Below are 22,891 nucleotides of genomic sequence, written 5' to 3'. Positions count from 1 at the left end.
TGATTATTTTTTTTTCCAGTTTGGTCAAATTTGTGGAAGAGATCAAAAGAAAGAAACCCAAAGCCATTTGCTGCATACATATTCTCTCCCAGCACATCTACCACATTTCCCTCTCCTGAGCCCACTATGTACTTGTAGTGAAATTCTACATACTCTGTTCTTTTCATATGCTGGCTATTTGACAGAAAAATTCCCTTGGCACAAAGTCTTATTGCAGCAGCCAGATATACTAGTGAGTACTAATCGCATCAAACATTACTTAGATTCAGATAAAATTCAACTAAACAAGCTTAGGTTCCAAATTCCCTTCCTTCTACTCATTAGTGGCCTGATTCCAAACATGTTGATGGAAAAACCCTCAAGAGCTTTAGTAGTCTTTGGACTGAGCTGTCAAATAACCACATTATAAATTCTATTCTTTTTACAGTCTCTTTCCTTTTGACCCAGCAGTAGAAAATCAGGCTATTCAAAATGCTTACCACACACAGTATACATTCTGTGGTGAGAGTGAATCTACATTTCAGATACAGAACCCCAGGGTAAAAAGAAGGGATAGAGTTCATAGTCCTTATTGAATAGGTGAAGCAGGTCTTGGTTATACCTTCCCCCATTAGAGAAGATGCAGTCTTCCTGGGTCAACTCAACTCCCTTAGCCAATGTATTTAGGAAACTCAAGGGCCTCTGGAAGATGATCCAGACTACCTAAGGTAAGTATCCACCTTTCTCTCTTGGCAGTGTATGAAATCTACTGGAATGTTTATAGTGACTGTATCTACATGGGATCCAGGCTATCCTATCTAGTGGTACTAATCCATTCTAAAATAACATCTAAGGCTAACATGGTTAACTCTTTCAGTAACACAAAATGATCAAGACTTTCTCAACAGTTTTGCAATTATTAGACTTAGAGAACTAGACCACAGCTGTAGGATCTCCACTTGTGGGTAGTCATGTCAAGCCAATGTCTCCAACATCCTTGTATTCATGGCATTCAGCTAGGAGCAATCCCTTTGCTGTGTACTGTTCACTTTTGGACTCATATGTGTTGTAGTATCTCCTGAAACTGCTCACTGTGCATTTAGTGTGGAAGAGTTATAGAGCCTAACTTTCACACAGGATCAGGCAGAACTGGACACCCACACAGCATTTGTTGGAAAGTTCATTCATCTAAAGGTTCATGGAATAAAAGTTGAAAAACCTACTATGAGCAGGAGAAAACCAAGGATTTCACCTACCTCATCTAACAACCCTGAAGAAAAGAAACAATATGGGTGTTCCCTTTCCCACATCCCTGATCTATGATTCTTATATTCCTGGTGACACAGGCTCAACCCAAAGAGCAACACTAGCCCACCAAATGCTCCATGTATCCTCACATCAATGATTAACACAATTTCCTGGCAATATGAACATATATACCTTCTAAGCTTGAGATATACTCAGGTTTCCTCTTCCCAGACAAGTGCTTCAGTTAATGTCGTTATATAAAGTGTGAAATATCGCATCACTATTAACTGAGATGCTTATGCAGTACAGCAGCACTGGAAAATATGTGAAAAGTATCCTGTGTCTGCATCTGGTCTATTAAAAGCAGATTCGGCCCTGAGCTGACTGGGGAGGCTGCACACCTTTAAAGGAGTCTCTATGACTATGGCAGAGAAAAACTGTTCCCCTAAACATGCTCCCCTTCTCCCGTGTTTTGTAGAAGCCTAGACAAAAAGGTCACAGTGTCCCTTCTTATTTTCTACATATGAAGTTCTTATGTGAGCATGCTGTACTCTTGTCATTTCTGTTATTGACATCTGTGCTTATATGAGAATTTTTCATGGAACATGTAAAGCCACAATAAGTTATACAATAAATCAAATTAATGTGAGACAAAACATCACATTGTCACACATTTTCTAAATGAAAAGTACACATGATGTTGTTCAAAGTCAGGTCTTTTGTGTTTGGTTTTGTGTTTTTGTTTTGTTTTGTTTTAAGAGAATTTAAAAACTGCCACACTGTTTTCTGTAATTATCTCATTATCTTGCCTATCTTTATTTAACCTAAAATGGTAAGTACACCTTCTGAAGCATATTTAATGCCCTGGCTGCAATTAATTCATTGTCATTTCTGCTGCCATGATTATGTTCAGCTTTGAAACTGAAATTAGGATATGCCAATTAAAAGCTTGATCAAGTTATAATGTATCAAATTGTAGGTCTATAATAAATTATCTTCCCTGATTTTTGTAACTATGTTTAGTGGTTCATAAACTACAGGGCTTATTGTAATTCCTAATTATGAAAAGGTTACAAGGTTTGGCTTAATTAGCCAGTTTTACAGAATATAATTTACTGCAGTAAGTTATGTCTAGGCTGTATTAGTCTGCATATAAACATATTTCGGTATTCCATGAGAAAATGTTGTGGTTTTGAAAAGTGTCTGTTGTATAACAATTTATTTCTCCATTATTCTTAATCTCAGTGGCCTTTCCTCTGTTCTCAAAGAACATATTTAACATCAAATTTGGCTATGATATTCCATTTGAAGAAAACACATCAGTGGCCAACACATACATTTTGAACTAAGCAAGGGAGTAAAAATTTGGAGCTTTGCTGATCTGAAGTTATAGGAAAAACAAAGTTTTCTCTGCTATCTCTAGATTGTAAGAGACATCAGGCTCATACTTCAGCTCATTCATTGACCACTGGAGAGATTCCCTTGTTTACCTTCAGAACTGAACAAATGATTATCTTTACAGAGGAGGAGTGCTACAGCTTTCGAAATGTCATCCTTTCCTAAGCCATTACTAAACTCTGGATGCTAGATTAAATTATCAAATGCTTACACTTTTTGATACCTTTATTCTCATTTTTTTTTTTTACATTACTGATACATACATCTAAGGGACAGGTTCGGAGAATGAAATTCAGAGTACTACTAGAATGTAGGCTACTGAAACTAAAATCAGTTTCCTGAAAGCCCTCCCTCATCACTGCTTTTGAAATTTGAAATTGAAGTTCTGAAATTTCTTGGTTTGTGACTGAATATACCCAGAAGCTACTCAGTTTTGGCACGTGTAAGAACTAATAGCCAAGCTCAAAAATGTCTTAAGCTCCAAAAAGCTACCTAATTCTGACTAATGTTTTGGAGATACCTCATCTTCTAATTATTTACTGAAGATGTATGCTTAATACACTGAGAGGCTTAACATCCCTAAAAAAAAATGTGCCAATAGTCTCATTTTTCTTTTAAATCAGAACCAGAAATAAAACCACACTCTATGGAAGTCACCAACAAAATGCACAAGATGCTTTTGCAGGGATATGTACATGTCTTCTGTGCCTATGAGAGCATTCAGACCCTTCACCAGTGATTATCCTGGCATAAGAGGGACAAGAGAGGAAGAAAGGGAGGATAGTTTCACTATGAACTGTATTGTGGGATAAGAATTCAAACTCCCTTATCTTAAAGAAGATCGCAAAAGCAAGTTGAACTCTGTAAGTTGTCGGTGCTTGTAGGGATACTTGTATTGCAGCCAACTCTTTTCAATAGCATGTGCAGACAAACAACCAAATAAATCTCTAGAACACATACTAGATCCTCCTGAGGGCATAATGTTTTTGGATTGATGGAAGAATTGGTTTAGTGTCACTACCACTATCCTAACATGTAAAGGAAAATGCCTATGGTAAAAACAACAGCAGCAAAGCCTCCTCTATTTCAAAAGATCAACCCTGGCTGTGTCTTTTGCAAGAAAGTACCTCTAGGACTGCATGCTAAAGAAGGTGTTCCCCTAAAATAACCCACCATTCTCTTTCTCCTTCATTAATTCGGAAAAGTTATACGTAGGCTTTACCCTGGCGTGATGGCTACTGCAACTACACACCTAAGGTGCCTACATCTGCCCGTGCAGTATACACAAAGGCTTACTTGGGCTTTTCTGATGGTTCTGGATTCAGCCTCTCTGGGACATCAAGGCTTGAGACCAGACTCAGACATGATTCTCAGTAGAAACTGCTCTGCCTGAACAGTTTGTGGAAAGCATTGATATATATGTCCTGCCAGACTTGAAAGTTTTTCAAGGAAGGAACCAACTGAACTATAGAATTTGTCAGTGGCTCGTGATTAGTAATGAAGTTGTTTAATCATTAAGAATACAGAAATGTATGAAATTCTCTCATATGAGGCTCTTTTCAACTGAACGGAATTACATGGGTCATAGGACAATCCCTTCAGTATGAAGCAAGCCTCATTGTAGTTCTAGTGCCCTACCCAGTAACACCAGTTACCAAAGAAACTTGTGGATCTCCAAAGGAGACAGTCCAAGGATTATTTCTACCCAAGCAGTCCTTGGTTTCTTACATTCTTTACTGACAAACAGAAGACAGTCATTTGACATCATGCATCACAATAGAAAAATCTTGTCCAAATAGGAAACTGTTTATAATTAACTGTTTCTAACAAACTTCATGTATAGACTGGCCTTTGTGTTTTATAAGCGGACCTCATTCAGTTTACTATAATTCACTTTGGAATTTTTTATTTTTTTTAATTAGAGCAGAATATTTACACCTCACTTAATAGACAACACTGGAAAGTTTAATTTTAAAATATAGAACTCTAGTTTATTTTGAATTATTTTGGAAGTGTGTAGAATAATAACATCATTGATTTCTTTAGAGGTGAAATAATCCCTCTAGGATTATTCCAAACAGAATATTTTGTACAGTGTACTTTTCCTGTTCCCAGTAGCTCCCCCCTTTCTGTTCCATTCTGCACCATTAAGAGGACAGCATACATTGGGCAGGAGGTGGATCCACAGAGGGCAGTTTAGCAAACAGCAACAAGCATGAGACAAGTTTGAAAAACATGACCAACAAGTGAAAGAACCAAATTAGTGAACCCAATGAAAGAAAGTATACTTCATACAGTTCTTCGGATATGTGAAAGGTTTCTGAATAGACTTATTTTCCCCAGTAGGAAGATATTGCAGTACATAAGGAAAAATCACTGTTATAGAAAATAGGTGACACTACTGGAAAATGAATTTGCTTTTCAGTAAGATTTTAAATCCATGGTACAAATGTTCTACGCTCAAATGTTTCTAAGACTTAATAGGCTACTGTAAGGCTAGTAAGGATAGTATTTTAGTGCTGATAGTGCTGATCCTTCAGCATTTGTCATATTCTTCTAAAACAGCTGTATAGTTTAACAACCATATTTGTCCATATTAGCTTGTCCTACTTTATTCCATTTTAATGCAGTAGTAGTTATAAGAATATATTTAGTTGTATAGAAAAATTAAAACTAATTAAAAACTAAGTTCAATATTCTATATAAGTAACTATTGCAATCTAAGCTGCCAATATATTTGAAAGGAACTTGAGATACCATAATTTTAACTTCATATTTTAATGTTACAGTATGAAAAAGTTATGTTTTATCTGACGTGCTATAAAGAAATTGGGATGTTAATATTTCTTTGAACTTTAAACTTTCTAGAAAGAGTTTGAAAAGCTGTGAGAAGTACATATTCTGAATATTTCACAGTGTAATTTCTTCAAAATAGTGGGTTTCCAAAGGTTTGTATTTTAAGTAGTCTAAAGAAAAAATAAAAATAAAAATGCCCCTGAACTGAAATAAATTGCCTTCTTCTAGAAGTGATATGAATTATCATTACTAGATTTATATATAATCTGAATTTCTTATCAAGGAAGTTAATACCCATCAGCAAAGTTAAATGACTGCAGAGCTATACAAGCATGTACTACTTGTTAGAAGTTATTTTACTATTCTTAAAATAAATTTTCATCATGGGCTTGAAGAAATTCACAGAACTCAAAAGAAATACTTTCCAGTTTCCTGTAGATAAAAAACTAAAAACTTATTAACTGCCAAGACTTATGGATCTCACACCAAGATGGAGTTTGAAATGCAATTATGATTATGATTGCATTTTATCTTTGATGGTAGTTGCCAGCAAATACACGAATGGAGATTTTCTAGTGAAGTACTTTTGCTGTTTTCATTATTCAGAAGATGCTTTCAACATTTTTCCTTAGGACTGAAGATCATATTGCAAGTGCTTAAAAATATCTATCAGTACCTAACACTTGATTATTTCTTCTAACTAATGAGATCATATGAATGTTCTCATCCTATCATTAACTTCTCTTCCATTAGATACCAATTTAAAAGTATGAATGCTAGCTTGATGTTTTGAAGAACAACAGTGGTCTAGAAAGGCAAAAAAAAAAATAGGGAAAACAGTCTGCCTATAATTTCAGTGAAGAAAACAATATGCCACAATGTGTCCAGCTAATTCAAACTCTATACATCTTTGTGTATATAACTTTACCTTTTCCTACCGTGGTATAAGGTACCATACCATGTGGTATACTGTTGTATTTTAGGGACATGGTTTACTGGGTAATGTTGGCGGTTGGGGGATGGTTAGACCAGATGGTCTTGGAGGTCTTTTCCAACCTTAATGATTCTATGATTCTATTCTATAAGACAACAAAGCACATGGGCTCTTGCCTTCTGAGTGACACCTACGTTACTACCTCATTTTGAGTTAGCCTTTTATCCTTGTCCTGTTTGCACACATGGGGAACTCTGATTCTTGCTTTATTCCTTTGCTTGAGAAGAGTTGGCTGTCACAAACCAAAGCTGCAGAGTATTAGCTCTCAGTCCTCCAGGCCCCTCTGCTACCAGAAGTGAAAACGTGTAGACCCCTTGTCCAGGAAGAAATATTCATATCCCGCGGATCTTTCAAGGTGATCTTTTGAGAAATAAATAAGGAGACACATATAAATTCAGAGGAGAAAGAGATTCATAAAACTAACATGCAGGACAATTAGAAGGACACATTTGCTCAACAGGCTCTAGGGTTAGATATCAGGCATACATGCTAGAATGAGGACTTAGAGGTACATTTGGATTTATTGCTTCAGCCACTCAAATGAAGCTGAAAAAGCTTAAACTGGCATAACTAATTATAGTCTCTCTCGGTTCAGACAGAAATCTTTCCCTTTATGAATTTGTAATCTCTACTACTTCTGTCATATTGGTGCTTGTTATATCAGTCACTGGAAAAAGAACGTACCTGCAGCATAGTCAGGACTATGGTGTGACCACAAAGAACAAAGCATTGTTCCCTTGTAACGTGGCCAAGGACATACCTGAGGGATTTGAATGGAAATATATATATATATATATATAAAATATAGATAGAAAATATAGATATATAATATAGACACATAAAAATATATAGTATAGTATACATATTAAAATATATTTTATATATATACTATATATATACAGAAAAGACTTAACTACGAATATATCTTGCTTAGCAAAGCAACAGAACCCATGAACACACATTTGACTTTGTTCACATGCACAAAACACTTGTCATACTGGTTTCTATCAAAAAGGGTTGACTGAGCAGAGTGTCTGAAACCTGTTTCATGAACGTTTTGATGCTATGAAAGGTTAAAATTAAGAGGCCAGATCATAGATTTGGTCATAAAGAGTTTGCTCACCTGCACTGACACTGGCACTGTGTTTCATTGGATTTTCTCATCACTAGTACAATACTGTCATGGTGCAGATGTGGATTCATTAAACTTGTGAAGAGGTAAAATATGCTTGTGCACTGTGATTTGCGGTGTCCTCACCTGAAGATGTTAGCTTGCTGACACAACCTGGAGCCAACTGGCCAGATAGAGATTGTGCCCCAAAGCTAATACCATTTTCATAAAACAGTGTGAGTAGTAGGATAGATGGCTAAATTGGATTCCAACTCCAGCTACTTTTCTTAGAGGCTATAGATCTGTTTCTCCATGACCTTCTTTTAGTTTCCAGGTATGCTCTGATTTGCCTAGCAAGAAGTGGTAGCATGCTGCCTATTTCTATAAGAATCAACATTAAAATGAAATAAGTGAAATAAATAAATAACTTCTCTGAAGGAATGTCTGTGAAACTCCCAGATAGAGATATAATGAAAAAAAATCAATTAAAAGAGAGAGAGAACTGACAAAGGGGAGATGTTTTTCAGACACAGCACCAGAGTGCTTGGTTCTGAAGTTATATTATATATGACTGCTGCTGTGCAGGAAAGTATGTAAATAAATGCTGAGGATATTTCTTTGACTCCATGTCAGCAAGGAAAATAGCTTCATCAAGTCTCAAATCATGACTTTCCTTGCACATGCCTACAAGTCCATTGGCTGTAAGATCATAAATGATCTGAGGCATAAATGAGTCAACTTGAAGGAAGAAAAAAAAAAAAGAAAAAAGGAAATGAATACCTGAATAACCTTTTATATTTCTCTCACAATATTATGGATAATATAAAAATATCTCTCAATGTCTGAAAACTTTGCTCTGAGAAAAGATCACTAGAAAACAATTTATTTTTTACATAATGCACTCTTGTTTCTAACCAATGCTAATATGAAAAACTCACATTCACGCAATAAACAACTGCTTACTGTAAAGAATATTACCTCAAGCAATCTACAAATGAGCCAGGATGTTTTGAAGTACCATTTTATTAGCTAAAAATTGTAAGGGTGCAGAGGAATTTGTTAACATTTGTTAACATTTAATTTCCATAAATATTTCTCATCGTGTATGCTACTGGTGTACACTTCAGAACTAATAATAGTTCTTCCAAATAGATATTTTGCAGACATAAAGTACCTGGGGAGCAAAACAGATTTATTGTGTAACACCAGGATTATATTGCTTTTGTAGTCTTACGTACATTGGAACAACAGGTGTATCTAAAGAAATCATGCAAGAACACAGAGTCAGAAAAGTGTACTCTGTGGTTTTGAGTTCAAAACTATTACCTTTATCCTAATTCCTCCGGTTTTACTTTAAACTTACCTACCTGGAACATTGCTATCTGAGTAGGAGAAGCTTATTAACAAGTATTTTATTATTCCTTTTTTTAAATTCAGTATTCAAACTCATTACTACCCCTGACTCTATGCGAAAGAGAGGGTGATGGCTGGATCCTGCACATTGGCATGGTTTTGCAGTGGTAGTGAAATGTATTAATTTTGTCTAGGGGGTGGTTCTCAACGTGCATGCACAGTTTCCATCTTTTAAACATTTCAGCCCAATAAAAATGCTCGTGTGTCAGGAATTATTCTCAGGTCCACAGGCAGAAATGACACTCTCCTATTCTCTTCTCCCCAGACAGAATGGCTTCTTTATTAAACTGACCAAGCTCGAATTAGCTTCTGGGTAGATAGATCTCCTTTAGACTACTTCACCTCGCTCAGGAATAAAAAGGATGTGGAAAACTGTTTCGCAGCACCACCTGGTGGTATTGACTTGTTATTGGTGTAGCCCCTGGAAGCATCCCAGCTGTGTTGTAGAGGTAAGAACGGAATAGTAGCAGGGCACTGGATGGAAGCAGTGCAGAGTTTTATCACTGTTCATAGCAGTGCCTTTTCATGGGGAAATGGGAGAACAGACTAGACATTTGAGGCTTTGCACTGAATGTGCCGTGAAACCACAAAGCTTCCTTCTGAGTTGAAATGCATTTGCAAAGAAACAGGGTGTCAAATGTTATTCGTTATGAAAATGTAGACGTTTCAACATAATAAAGAAATTCTGATCAAGAAAGACGTGACGTTTTTAGAGAAGTACAATCTGGAGTCTTTCAGCACCTTGGGGGATGGGGGTGGGGGTGGGGGGCATACAATAAGCAACATAAGCACCTGTGAATTATATATGAGGTTTTCTTTTGGCATCTAAAATGCCAGAGCATAAGAACAAGAGACTAGAACCAAAAATATAGAAACTTCATTTTCTCTCAGAGAAAGTTTGTTTTAAGGGAAACTACTATAAGGGGAAAAAAGAGCTTGTAAAAATAAACCCAAATAAATATGCATCTGTTAAGATAATATACTGGTACATAACCATAAATAAAGTACAAGACTTTAGTTAAACTTCAGCCACAGGGAAAATTCTAAGTGAAACATTGTGGGGTTTGTTGTTGTTGTTGTTATTTTAAATTAACTTCCTTCTTAACTATTTTTCAGGCTAATATATTCATAAAAATGAATTATTTACAAAAAAAGCTGAAACCTCCCTCATAAACTATCCTATAAGATTTCCATATGATGTGTAAGGAAAGCTCTGTACCAAAAAATAAAAATTGAAAAAAAAAAAATCAAAACCTGCAGGAGACAGAAATGCTACGGAGGAGGATTTATGACCTGCTTCTGCAAGGGAATGAGGCTCCCAGCACCTAAGGGAGGGAGGCAGCTACCTCTCCCCAGTTAGCATACCCTTACTGTCATCTGCTCTTCTCCCTTCCCCTTCCCACCCCTGAAAATTTCCAGCTTTGCCTTTCTTAGAAAGCTCCTTTTCCTTTCTTAGAAAGTAAAGAAGATGATCATGACATTTCTTCTGATTTATCCAACATCTCTACAGATTTGGTTGACTGGGAATAAATTAATCTGTGCTGCCCAAGGGAGTTTACAATAAGCATGACCTAACCATGGGCACTCTGGGGAACTCTATCATCTCTTCATGCTCTTCCAGTTGTCCTGAAATAATTAAAACTCACTGTATGAAAAAGAGAACAAGAGAAAGAATGAATACACAGAGTCCAGAGTACCAGTCTCTGCTCCAGTTAAATCTTAATTCAAAATATTTATTCCTCTTATCTCTCTATTCCAGGTAAACATCTCCCAAATCAACTGAGAGCCATTCTTTTTCTTTCATTACTTGTCCCAAACCAGTCATAGTGAGTTTTGTGCAGTTCAGAGCAGTTGAGGTTGCAGCATTTCACTGATTATGAGTCAAAGCTGTTAGTTAGTAATAAACTACCAGAATTTCAAAGATTTCCATTCTGTCATTGTATCTGCAAAGTCTGAATGTATGAATACATACCCAAACTTTGTCCAAAGGGATAAGTACCACACTTCCTAACTGTGGCATCAGCTTTCTCATGGATTAGAAAGGTAGTAGATAAATAGAGAGCAGTTGTTTGCCTTCCTGCAAAATAAATTTAAAATATGTTATTTGCAATTAATTCCCATTTGAGCAAGGACCTATATGTCAGAAACATATCTGAACTACTTTAAAAGTTGTTTCGTTGTTGCAGATCATACCTGTAAACGCAATAAGTTTTTCCTATGCCTACAAATTGATGTCTTATTACCATTGTAGGTTTTCTCTAATTCTGTCTTCAGACTGTCAGTTTAATTGCATTACTGTTTGCTGGGAAAAAAAAAATAAAATAAAAAAGCTTTTACTTCTATTTTTTTTCCTTTTGTTGATATTCATAAACTGATGACATGATAAGCTTCTAATCTTTTCCTTGCTAAAGAAAATCTCTCCCCCTCACCCCAGATCTCTCTCTATGTGTTTGTTTTCTGGGTTTAAAGTCGTCATTCTGCTTTTTTGAATCTTCTGGGTAATGGCTATATTGTAAAAACATGAAAAGGGCATAATGCTCCTTGCACCAAATCAAGACAGTATCTCATCTCCTTCTGTTCTTCTTGTTATTAATGTTGGTATGTCTAAGGACTGCATTGGCTACTTCTCCACACTCTTTCCTGAAAGCCTGTCTCTGTTTTATTTTCCGCAGTGACACACATTCGTCTCTCCCCATCCCCTAATATGCTTCCCAAAGATTCTCCTTCCTGAGACAGATGCCTCCACCATCTAGATACGACCTACAGTCCTTGTTCTGGGCTATCTGTCTCTACTTTTTCCCGGTTTACTTGGACTTATCTTCACAGAGTACTCTGACTGACACTTTGCTTCCCTCCTGTGCCTACAGAGTAGAAAGCATGCTGATCCTTCCTGATGGAGCAGTCACCACTTCAGCTGCCTATTGCTTCCCTCCATCCAGAGGTTACTTTTCTCACAGATGTGCCAGTGATATGCATATTATTTACCTCTCTAACCTGGTTTTGCCAGAGTGACACAGATTCATTTAATTTCATTTAATGGTAAACTTTTCTAGCCCCAATCTTTTGACAAGAACCAGGTGAGAGGGATGACACCTGAAGGTGTGCTGGCACATGTCAGGGAGCAGTGAGCTCCAGCATAAGTGCTTGGGGCAGCTAAAGGCAACTGGGCTGGCTCTGTTGTGGGCATGAAAAGGCAGCTGGTGGCAATCTGAGAAACTCTCCTTTCCAGATCTAGAAAGGGGTATATCACTAAAGAATATACCCTTGAGGCTTCCGCTTGTCTTTGGATGTAAAGCATTTTCCCAACTGACTTTTTTTTCATAGCAGCCTTTCTCATGTGTCAACTCTACTGAAACAGTTTTTGTTTCCCATACTCCTATGTGAGCTGCACTTCTCTGAGTGGGTATAGAGGGATCGTATGGTTTTTAAAGGCAATTCAAAATGTTTGGGTAAGGTTTTTTCCTACAGAAGCTGAGATGGTAATCCAAATCAAATCATCTGAGATGTGTCTTTGAAGTGGGAGAAATCGGGAATGTTTCAGCAAAAATAAATTCGAACCAATATTAAATATTTTTGCCAAAATTGCATTGAAGTGTGAAAAGCAGTTCTGAGAATAATCTATCAGCATTATAATGCTTCCATGTCCTGGCTTCAGGAGTACTCAATTCATGTACTTATTGCACATAAACTATGAAAATTCACTACCAAAAAAAAAAAAAAAAAGAATAACTCTATCAGTTGAGTCAAAACATGCATTCACACACTCCTATGAGGAGGAATTTAAAAAATGTTTAGATGACTACCTTTGCATATCATAACCAGAAACAGATGCCATAATTTGAAAAGCCTGAACCAGATCTGCCCAGTCATCTCTGGTTTAGTATAATTCAGCAACTCTGCCACAGTTCTTTGACAACTATTTTGGTGTTAGACAGATATGGCCATTTCCCTCTGCTCTTCTTTCTGATTTCTTATGAAGGGCTCCCTGATATTTCAGAGAGGTTTAAAACTGCATAGATATAAGTGCTGTGAAACAGAGTAGATGGTGAAATAGGTATCATATTTTCCTTTGATATTTAAAATACATTCACAGAGAGTGTTTGTTGTTTCATTTGCTTGTTTGTATGTTTCTCCAAGGTAAATATCGTGCTGGGGTTTTTGTTTGTATGTTTGTTTTTGGATTTTATATTTAACATATATTTTTATATTTATATAAAATAAATATATAAATATATTATAATATTATATATAATATAAATGTATATATATTATATTTAACATATTTAACCCTCTGTGCAAGCGTTCAGCGATGGGCACAGCCTCGGGCTGCGTGTTGGGAGCAAGGCGCTGCTTCCTCCAGTCGTGCCGAAGATGACTCCGCCAGCCCGCAGACTAAGGAGCACAGCACGATGAGGGGTGAGTTCCCAGCCGGAGGGGGTCACAGTGCGGCAGGATGCAGCGGGAGCGGGGCGTACTGGGGGCCACTGCAGCCCCTGGGGCACACGGCGGGGAGGGTGCCACAGGATGAGCAGGGGGGTGCAGGGATGGAGGGGCGGAGGGGAGAAGGAAGGTGCCCCGGGGGGCTCACAGTGGCACAGCCACGGTGCGGGGGCTTCCGGACCGAGGTTGCTACTGTTTCCTAAACTTGGACGGATTTCTTTCTTTTTCCTTTCTGATTAAAAACAACCAATCAATCCAGCTCCGTCTTTGGGGGAAAGGTGTGTGTGCCTTTACGAATCATTAGAGGTTAGTTGTCTGGGAGAGTGGGGAAAATCAGTGTCTCTCTAAACGCAAGCTCGTACTAGAGAACAAGATGTTCTTACACTATTTAAGTCAAAGTGCTTAGGATGGTGGTTTTACAAAGAAGCATACAGTAAGATGAAGACAAGATTTGTGAGATGTGACAGTTATATTCAGGAGTTCAGCTTTTTAAAAGAATTATGATTTTCCATTCCTTTCTACTCATTGGAACAAGTCAGCATGACCTTTTCTGTTGGTCGTTCATTGCCTCTTATTTATTGAAGAAGAAGCAAATTTTTTGCAAAAGAAAACAAGTCAAAAAATGAAATATAGAGGGTTTTTGCAAATGCCATTGTGCAGCATAACTGCATTCAAATCAGGATTAAAAATCAAATGGGGTTATTATGCTTAAATATTTTTTTTCTCCTGTCATGTTGCCTTATTTTATATGCATTTTGATATCAGACTCACGTGAAGTCAAGTAATATTGTGGGAAGAAAAACATCTTCCCTTAATAGTTTAACCCAGGTTCATTTATCAGACTTAGAGAAGTAAACATCTGGTTTGTAATGCCAGCTACCTACTAGTTAGGGATTTATTGAAAAATTATATGGAATCAGTTCTTCTATTGAATTTATATTGGTCTTACATAGAAATCTCCAAGCATCTTTTGCTGGAATGTCAGTAAAATTCTGTGACTAAATGAAAATGTCATATACCAAGCAACATTTTCTAATCAGTGCATTCCTCTCCAACACCCCCCCACCCCCCCAAAAAAAAGGATCCATCAAAAAAATATAAGGATGTTTTTGTCCACAACAAAGCAGTTTGCTACTCCAAGTGGGTGGGCAGTATACTGCATGAGCAGCCAAGCACTGACAAAAGAAATGCATTGTACAGGAGAGACATCCAGAATGCTTCTTCACTCTCCTAGTGGTAGGTAGTGTACCACACACAAAGACCAAGGAAGATTACATTTGATAAGGAAAAGTGATATCACTTAGCTAGGATATGAATTTGCATCCTTCAGTTTGCTTATGTGAATCAAAGATAAATTGGAGCTGTATGTGTGATGCTGGGGAACAGGGGAACATAGAAGTAGCAATTCTCCTGGCTCTGTGACCATCTCAGTGGGTTAAAATGGCAAGATATTCCCAAGATGGCCAGAGATTGTTTCTACCTTCTGATTTTATCGGTGTCCAGTTCATTGGTCATTCTCAAACTCTGTATTATGACCAGGTAATAGGTAGTATGCAGTTTCCAGTCACACCTAAACAGTTTACATAGATTTTTATATGTGCTGCTTCATACATTTAGCCTCAGTGGATGTAAGGGTTTAAATGTAAGCAGTAATGTTTACCTTCCATTTCCAGCCCAGGTCTTGCCATCATGGTACAGATGTGCTTACTGTATGAAGCACATACATTGCTTCAGGAAGGGCCTGTCTCAACTATGCTTTACAAAACTGACAGATATGGTCCTAATTTCTTCTTCAGTTCTTGGTGCAAGTAGGTAGATCTCTGTGTAATTACTTTCCTTCTCCTTTGTTCTTCATTTGAACAAAACTACCCACACCTAACCCATTCCTGATTATGAACAATCTCACGCCTTTTCTTATTTTTCTTCACAGAAATAAGAAAAATTACACCACTTACAAAAAGGGCACTGTTGATAAACAGCTAAACTGACATTTCTCTCATGCCTGTACCAGCAAGTTAACTTGACCCATCCCACCCTCACAGCTGCTAATTACTTTAACTGCTTAAACTATAACCTCTTGCCATGTAATGTAGGGCATGTTGCTCACATCAAAGAGGTTACAAAAATTCAGGGGAAGCATGGGCAAGATAGACAAACATAGCAGCATACCAGCATCACCAGAGTCCTAGCATTCCCATTAAAATTGGTGTATGATACAAGAAAACAGTTTTACTTAGGTGGGAGATTAGACACTTGACAGTGCTCAGAGCATACTTACTTTAAATAATTAATAGGCAGATTTTTTTAAGAATCTTTAACAATGAAATCTTCACAAATGTTAGAGGAAGCATATGAAAAGAAGCAATGAAGGTGTTTCAATATTTCAGAAGCAGATAATGAAATCCTGTCTGATGAGAGTAGGATAAATAGCTTATTTCAGTGCAAATGACAGCCATTTCCTTGGAAAAAAACTTGGAGGAATAACCAGCTAAGTTTTCTCCACCTTTGTTGCTACATCAACAAAAAGGAAAAGATATTTTTTAGCCATTGTAAAGTCAGAGTTCAGATATCTCATCTTGAAAACAATGCAGTAAAGATCATCAGAATCCTCACTTGCTTCCTTGGGCAGCTTTCCGGACTGCTTCGGAAACCTGACATATTTCTGGATTTCACAAATTCATATGTATCTGCTTTAAACAAATTTGCATAAATTTCAAATTTCTGCTCTTGAATTATGGTCTTCAGACTTGTCAGTTAAGGGCTCTTTCGCTTTTCCAAAACTTTCTTCCTCCTTTCTATTTACTTTGTTCTCTTTTAAGTTTTGTTTTCTTTTGTACTGTGCAAAATTTCTTTCCATGAAAATAAAATGTATCTTCACAATATTCTTATCTTCACAATGCTAAGCATACAGGTTTTGTTTTTATGGTTAAACTTAGGAGTGCTGTTTTCCTTACTGACTCAGATTTTCATTTTTGGGTGGCAATAGCTTGTCAGAGGAAGTATGGATACAGAGCACATATATACATATATTAAAACTTGAAGTTTCAGGGATTAACTTTTAGTTTTTAAATTCTGTCATTAAAAAAAAAAAAATGTTGCTCTTTTGAATAGTCTCTCCTTTCAGGGTTGATGTTAATTAAATTAGGAGGCTTTTTTCTACTTTTCCACTGAAATCTGAAGGGTAATGTCTTGTTGGAGGCAAATACTAAAACAACGCTCTTTAATAAATCAATTGAGATAGTTATAAAGCAAGAAGGGTTTTTTAGCTTGGAAGTTGCTCTGTTACATCTGAAGCTCTATTTACTAACGTAAATGGTTATTCTTTTTCCAATTCTTTCATGAAGTGCTAATCTTACATTTTAAACCACAAATAAATATGATTTTTTATTTGCTGAGAAACTCATCTCTTTTTATAAACAAAATAGCAGTCATTTACTTTGTAGAAGCTAAGCACATTTTTTTTCAGCCCAGTGTAGATTTTTGTTCATAAATTTCCACCAGATTAATCACTTATTAGGAATGGGAGGTTTCACTAATAACCAATTTATTTTTTATCACTTCTTATTTGAAAAATATGTATTTTTTCTATAATAGATATACCATGTGCTATAATATATATAATATTCAATGGAATGGAATGGAATGGAATGGAATGGAATGGAATGGAATGGAATGGAATGGACTTCAAGGATCATCTAGTTCCACCCACTGCCATAGGCAGGGACACCACCCACTAGATCAAGTTGCTCAGAGCCTTATCTAACCTGGTCTTGAACACCTCCAGGGATGGGGCATCCACAGCCTCTCTGGGCAACCTGTTCCAGTGCCTCACCACCCTCTGAGTGAAAAATTTCCTCCTGACCTCTAATCTAAATCTCCCCTCTTTTAGTTTAAAACCATTCCCCTTTGTCCTATCATTATCTACCCGAGTAAAGAGTCCTTCTCCATCCTTTTTATAAGACCCCTTTAAGTACTGAAAGGCTGCGATGAGGTCACCCCAGTGCCTTCTCTTCCGTAGGCTGAACAGCCCCAGCTCTCTTAGCCTGTCTTTGTAAGAGAGGTGCTCCAGCCCCTTGATCATCTTTGCGGCCCTCCTCTGGTGCCACTCTAACAGCTCCACATCCTTCTTGTGCTGGGGGCTCCAGACCTGGACACAGTACTCCAAGTAGGGCCTCACGAGGGCAGAGTAGAGGGGGACAGTCACCTCCCTCGACCTACTGGCCACGCCTCTTATAATGCAGCACAGGATGCAGTTGACCTTCTGGGATGCAAGCGCCCACTGCCAACTCATGTCGAGCTTATGATCCACCAGAACCCCCAAGTCCTTCTCTGCAAGGCTGGTCTCAATGAGTTCTTCTCCTAGTCTGTACTCATATCTGGAATTTCCCCAGCCCAGGTGCAGCATCCTGCATTTATACTTGTTGAACCTCATTAGGTTCATGTGGACCCACTTCTCAAGCCTGTCCAGGTCCTTTTGGATGGCATCACTTCCTTACTTACTGTTGTTCACTCAACTTACTGTTGAGGTTTAACCTCAGCAGGCAGGTAAGTGTCACACAGCTGCTCACTCACTCTCCCCAGGTGGGATGGGGAAGGGAATTGAAAAGGTAAAAGTGCAATAACTCATAGGTTGAGGCAAGGATGTTTTACTAGATAAAGTAAAAGCTTCATGTGCAAGCAAAGCAAAACAAAGCATTAATTCACTATTAAGTGATGTCCAGGAAAGCAGGGCTCATCCCATGGAATGGTTCTTTGGGAAGACAAACACCATCACCCCAACATCCCCCCTTCCCCCCTTCCTCCTCTTTTCCCCCAGCTGTTATTGCTGAGCATGGCACCACATGGTGTGGGACATCCCTATGGCCATCCTCGGCCAGCTGTCCTGGCCATGTCCCCTCCCAGTTCCTGGGGCACCCCCAGCCTCCTTACTAGCAGGGCAGCACCAGGAGCAGGAAAAGCCTGGGATCTGTGCAAACACTGCTCTGCAACAACTAAAACATTGGAATGTCATCACCACTATTTTCATCAAAAATCCAAAACACAGCATTGTGTGAGCCTCTGTGAAGAAAATTAACTTTATCCCAGCCAAAACCATGACACTTACAAACTCCTTAGTGATGTATGACTTCAAGAACATTTCTGAAGATAAATTGTTGTCACTGGGGCAGTTGGCTTTATTTTATCTTCACCAACATGAATAACTGTCTTTGTGATCTTATGCCTTTCACTCAGTCTTTATAAGCTACAAATGGTAGTTCCCCATTAAAAAACACTTTTCTGCATCACCGATTTGCTGTGAAACATAAAGTCTGTAAAGTTCTTGGTGGTGGCCTCGGAATTAAATGTATTATACAAGTGTAAATATTACCTCCCTATTTGTACTAAGGGAACATGTTGTTGCAAGTTTCTTCTCTGTAAACAACAGGAGACTACTTATTTTTAAATTAGATTCAAAAACAATCTGTCCCTGCCTTTTACTTTCATTAATTTTTCCTACCTCTGGTAGCCTCCTAGCAAACAAATTAAGCCTCTATTACCCACTGCCTTTCCTGCACCTTGAACAGCAGAAACCTGCTACCATTAATTTGATGCTATTAAAGAGCAGCAAGTCATGATACCATAAAGACTAAAATCTGGTAAAAGAATTACTTTATTCTCAAAAACATAAGGGAATTTTACATTATAAAAAGGACTTTTTTTTTTTTTTTTTTTTAGTTCAGGCTGCCATTTTGTTTACAGATACTGTATTTACTGAAATAAAGATCAAACTTGCTACAGATACAAATTCGTCTTAAATTAGGATTAAAAAATACAGAAGAATGATCTGCTTCTCAATCTACTGGTTTTGTTGCTGTTGTTTTGTTTTTTGTTGTGTTGTTTTGATTTGTTTTTTAATTGGGCATGGGAGTAACTGCAGGGCAGTATTGTGCTTCAGTTATCTGAAGTTTCTGGACTCAGCAGGGTTTACTAAATTATTTTAAGCAGAGTGCCTTTATATACTTATTCAGATCCTGTCAGCTCAAAGTTGCAGTAGACAAATAAACCAGACACTCAGGCTACAGCTCCGTAGCTGAAGTAGCGTGAAAATTATCTATGGAAAAATATATCATTTTTAGTTGAGGAAATATGGGATTGCAGATCTAGACAATTAAGAATCTTAAAGGTAAAGGACTGAGACTGATTTTGTTTAGTGCTTTATGTAAAGATGTATCTTATAGATGAGAAAACTGCTAAATCGTAATATAGACTTAGATAGTATACTTACATAATGATATTCAAATGATTAGTTCATGAATTATTTATTTTGCTACTGCAGAACCAAGTATTAATGTTGCTGAAGAATGAGTGAATTTCAGCCTTCCTTACAGAATGCTACACCAGACTTCTTCAACAGGTCTTGGAATAGAAAGCATCATTACCAGGTGATCAGTGCTGCAGAGACAGTCATCCTTCCCTCCCTGATTGGAATTATCTGTTCAACAGGCTTAGTTGGAAATATCCTCATTGTGTTCACAATAATAAGGTATGGAAATACATCTGATAAAACGATTTATTGCTTAACAAAATAAACAATGACCACACTAATGGAGTGAATTGCTCTGCAAAGACATGTATAACAAGTTATTCGTCTTTCCTCTAGTCATCAACACTTGCTTCTCATTTAAAAAATAAATTAATTAATTAATTAAATTGACTATAGACAGAACAGATAGAGGTAATATATGCTTGCTTAGCCTTTTCTGTTATAAGAAAACACTTAAGTGCATGATTGACTTCAAGCACATTCAAGGAAACTGAAATGAATGTCTTCTGTGGCTTCCATTATAGTTAACAGCAATCTTCCTAGTGGCACCAGAAAAGGCTAGACAAGACTTTAAACTTCAGTTATGGCGCTAACTAGAAATTACAGTTTTTAAAGATTTTTTTTAAGTCTGAAAACTGTACTTCTACCTCAGATTATTTCAATGAAAGAGCTCCATGTACCTTTTGCCCATTTACTGCAGCTTCCTCATTCCTTCCTAATACTTTTTTCCAGCATCATCTTGCTTCTGGAAACAAGGGCCTTAGTGCCAGTCAAGTATTCTCACATGACAAGAATTCATACCTCAAAATATTTTTGATGTATTCTGAGAAGATAAATTTGCTGAAGTTGCTAAATATTTTTGGGTCATAAAATCCGACCCAAACATCCTTTATACAATAAAAAAATATCTTCTAGTCACTTAATTTTAAGAGGAGATTTTTTGTATATAATAGGTCTTCCAACTGGCAGATGCAATCACAGACGCTACAGCCACAAGCATGAATCATGAAGAAGGGGCTATTATCTGCAATGAAAAATTAACATAAAGAAATATGAGAGCATAAGCTAATAAATGTCACACTCAGCAAGGGATAGACTACAACAGATAGACTTCACCCCTACGTAACAGGCTTTTAAAGGAAAGATTTCCAAAGGCCAGCCTAGGACTGGGTGTCTGTCAGCCCCTGAGCTTTAGTAAATTTCCCTTGAAACTACCAAAAATCTGATGGTTGGTGCAGTTGAGAGCATTAAATTCATGGTCTGAACACAGAAGAGAGCAAATATGGAAACAGTATGTCTGAAATGGACATGATCGCAATATGGCTTTTAAAATGTATGAATGAATAGAGAAGAAAAAAAAATCATTGAGTTTCTAAAAAACAGTCTTAGAGTCTCTAAAATAATAGAATGGAAGGAAACTGAGAAAGAACAAAGATATTTTCCCCTGGTGAAAGGCCTTTGTCTAACTTAAATACAAATATGAGAGACAGAGGGAATAGACACAGACAATGACTTTAAAAAAAGAATGTAATTTAAACCATATTTGCTCAATAAAATTACAAGTATTCAAATTTATGGACATGAGCATTTATACATAGGAAAAGAATTTGAAAATAGTGCATTAAAAAGTTAATGTGGTAGTTACCAGCACTTAAAAGGACAACCACAAACCTCAGACTGTAGATGAATATATATTTGAAATGCAACTACATTTTGAAAAATAACCATGTCAAATTCCCACCTTCCATCAAACAGATTTGATTCTACTCAATGACTCTGCTTCAGAGATGTCTCTTTTTTCTTTATTGAACATATTTTCTCATGTATACATTTCAAGTTTTTTAGCATTACAGAGTCAGCACTTCTAAGAGAGAAAGAAGCTAAATTCTTTCTCTAGTTAACAAGTTATTTACTTCCCAGTAAGAAATCATAGAATCATAGAATCATTAAGGTTGGAAAAGACTTCCAAGATCATCTGGTCCAACCATCACCCTACCACCAATATTACCCACTAAACCATGTCCCTAAGTACCACATTCAAACTTTCCTTAAACAGCCCCCAGGGACAGTAAGTCCACCACCTCCCTGAGCAACCCATTCCAGTGCCTAATTAATGCTTTACTGATGGTGGTATGTGAAAAACAATGAACTTTGGAAATTCAGCTCCCCAGTTTGCCTACTACCTAGGGACACTACTACCTAGGGACAAACATTTTAAAGTGTGAATTAAAATGATATTATCTGCAATATACTGTGAGAGAATAACTAAACCTTATAACAAACCTTGCATGTAATATATGCCCATGCACTGATATCTAATTTAAAAATTATTAATTCAATGACTTTCAGCTGACCGTCCATGTGTGAATTATTTTAATCCCTAGAGAAGAATAGAGGGAGTTATGTTGCTATTAAATTAAAAAGAAAATGGTGGAGAAAACGCTGCAAGAGTTCAGTGTCAGCCAGTAGGATATGATAAACTTCATCCCAGCAACCTACAAACATTGGCCCCTCAAACTGCAGTTCTGCTAGCAAGTGTTTTATATAAATCTACTGACTTTGGCAGACCAGCTGCTGGGAGAATAGCTATGGTTTTGTTTGGAGGGTGGAATGTGATCCAGATAAACCCAATCATCCACATTAGTCTAACTTTAAATTTTGAAGAAATAGTCTCTTGCAGAAGAAAAAAAAAAAGGATTCAAATACAATCTGAATTACCTATAAGTAAAGCTTTTCAGATTAACTTGATTTTTAATAAGATACCTAATAAAATTTCCTGAAATAGAGATTGCAAATAAGTGTTACAGCACTTATTACTTGCATTCTGAGTCTTCAGTTGGAGTTGTACTCACCACTGGAAGTAAAGCCATGACCAGAAAACTTATGAAAGTGCTACAGCATGACTAATCTACTCAGATCAGAGATTTTGTTATCAGATATTATATATTATCATGCTGAAAAATATTGATTTGGCTAAAGAAAAATCCAAGGAGTTCAAGAATTACAAGATGATAAAAAAAATAGTTAATGTATGGATGGTACTTCGAGTTGTTAATAAGAAACAAGTTTTCAGAAAAGATTTTCAGGGGAAATAAGTTAACTTGGAACTTTCAGTGACTGATTGTAGGGCCAGTCAGATTTATTATCTTCCCTCAGAGATCTGGAGTAAAGTGTACAGTTGTGTCAACGGCATTCCTAATGGCATACT

General features: G+C 37.0%; 1 protein-coding gene across 1 annotated transcript in view; it reads left to right on the top strand.

The window, feature by feature from the left end:
• The first annotated feature begins 8,397 nt into the window (after positions 1-8,397).
• Positions 8,398-22,891, top strand: part of MCHR2 (melanin concentrating hormone receptor 2) — a 34,797-nt gene continuing 20,303 nt past the window's right edge. Inside the window, 3 exon segments of the mRNA XM_083830151.1 lie at positions 8,398-9,388; positions 13,240-13,355; positions 19,696-19,902. Coding sequence (XP_083686277.1) covers positions 19,721-19,902 — 182 coding nt within the window. The 5' untranslated portion in view covers positions 8,398-9,388; positions 13,240-13,355; positions 19,696-19,720.

This window comes from Anser anser (assembly GCF_964211835.1).
Source record: "Anser anser genome assembly, chromosome: 3".
Taxonomy (NCBI): domain Eukaryota; kingdom Metazoa; phylum Chordata; class Aves; order Anseriformes; family Anatidae; genus Anser; species Anser anser.
The sequence above is the reverse complement of the archived record's forward strand: the minus strand, read 5'-3'. Positions and strand labels throughout refer to the sequence as shown.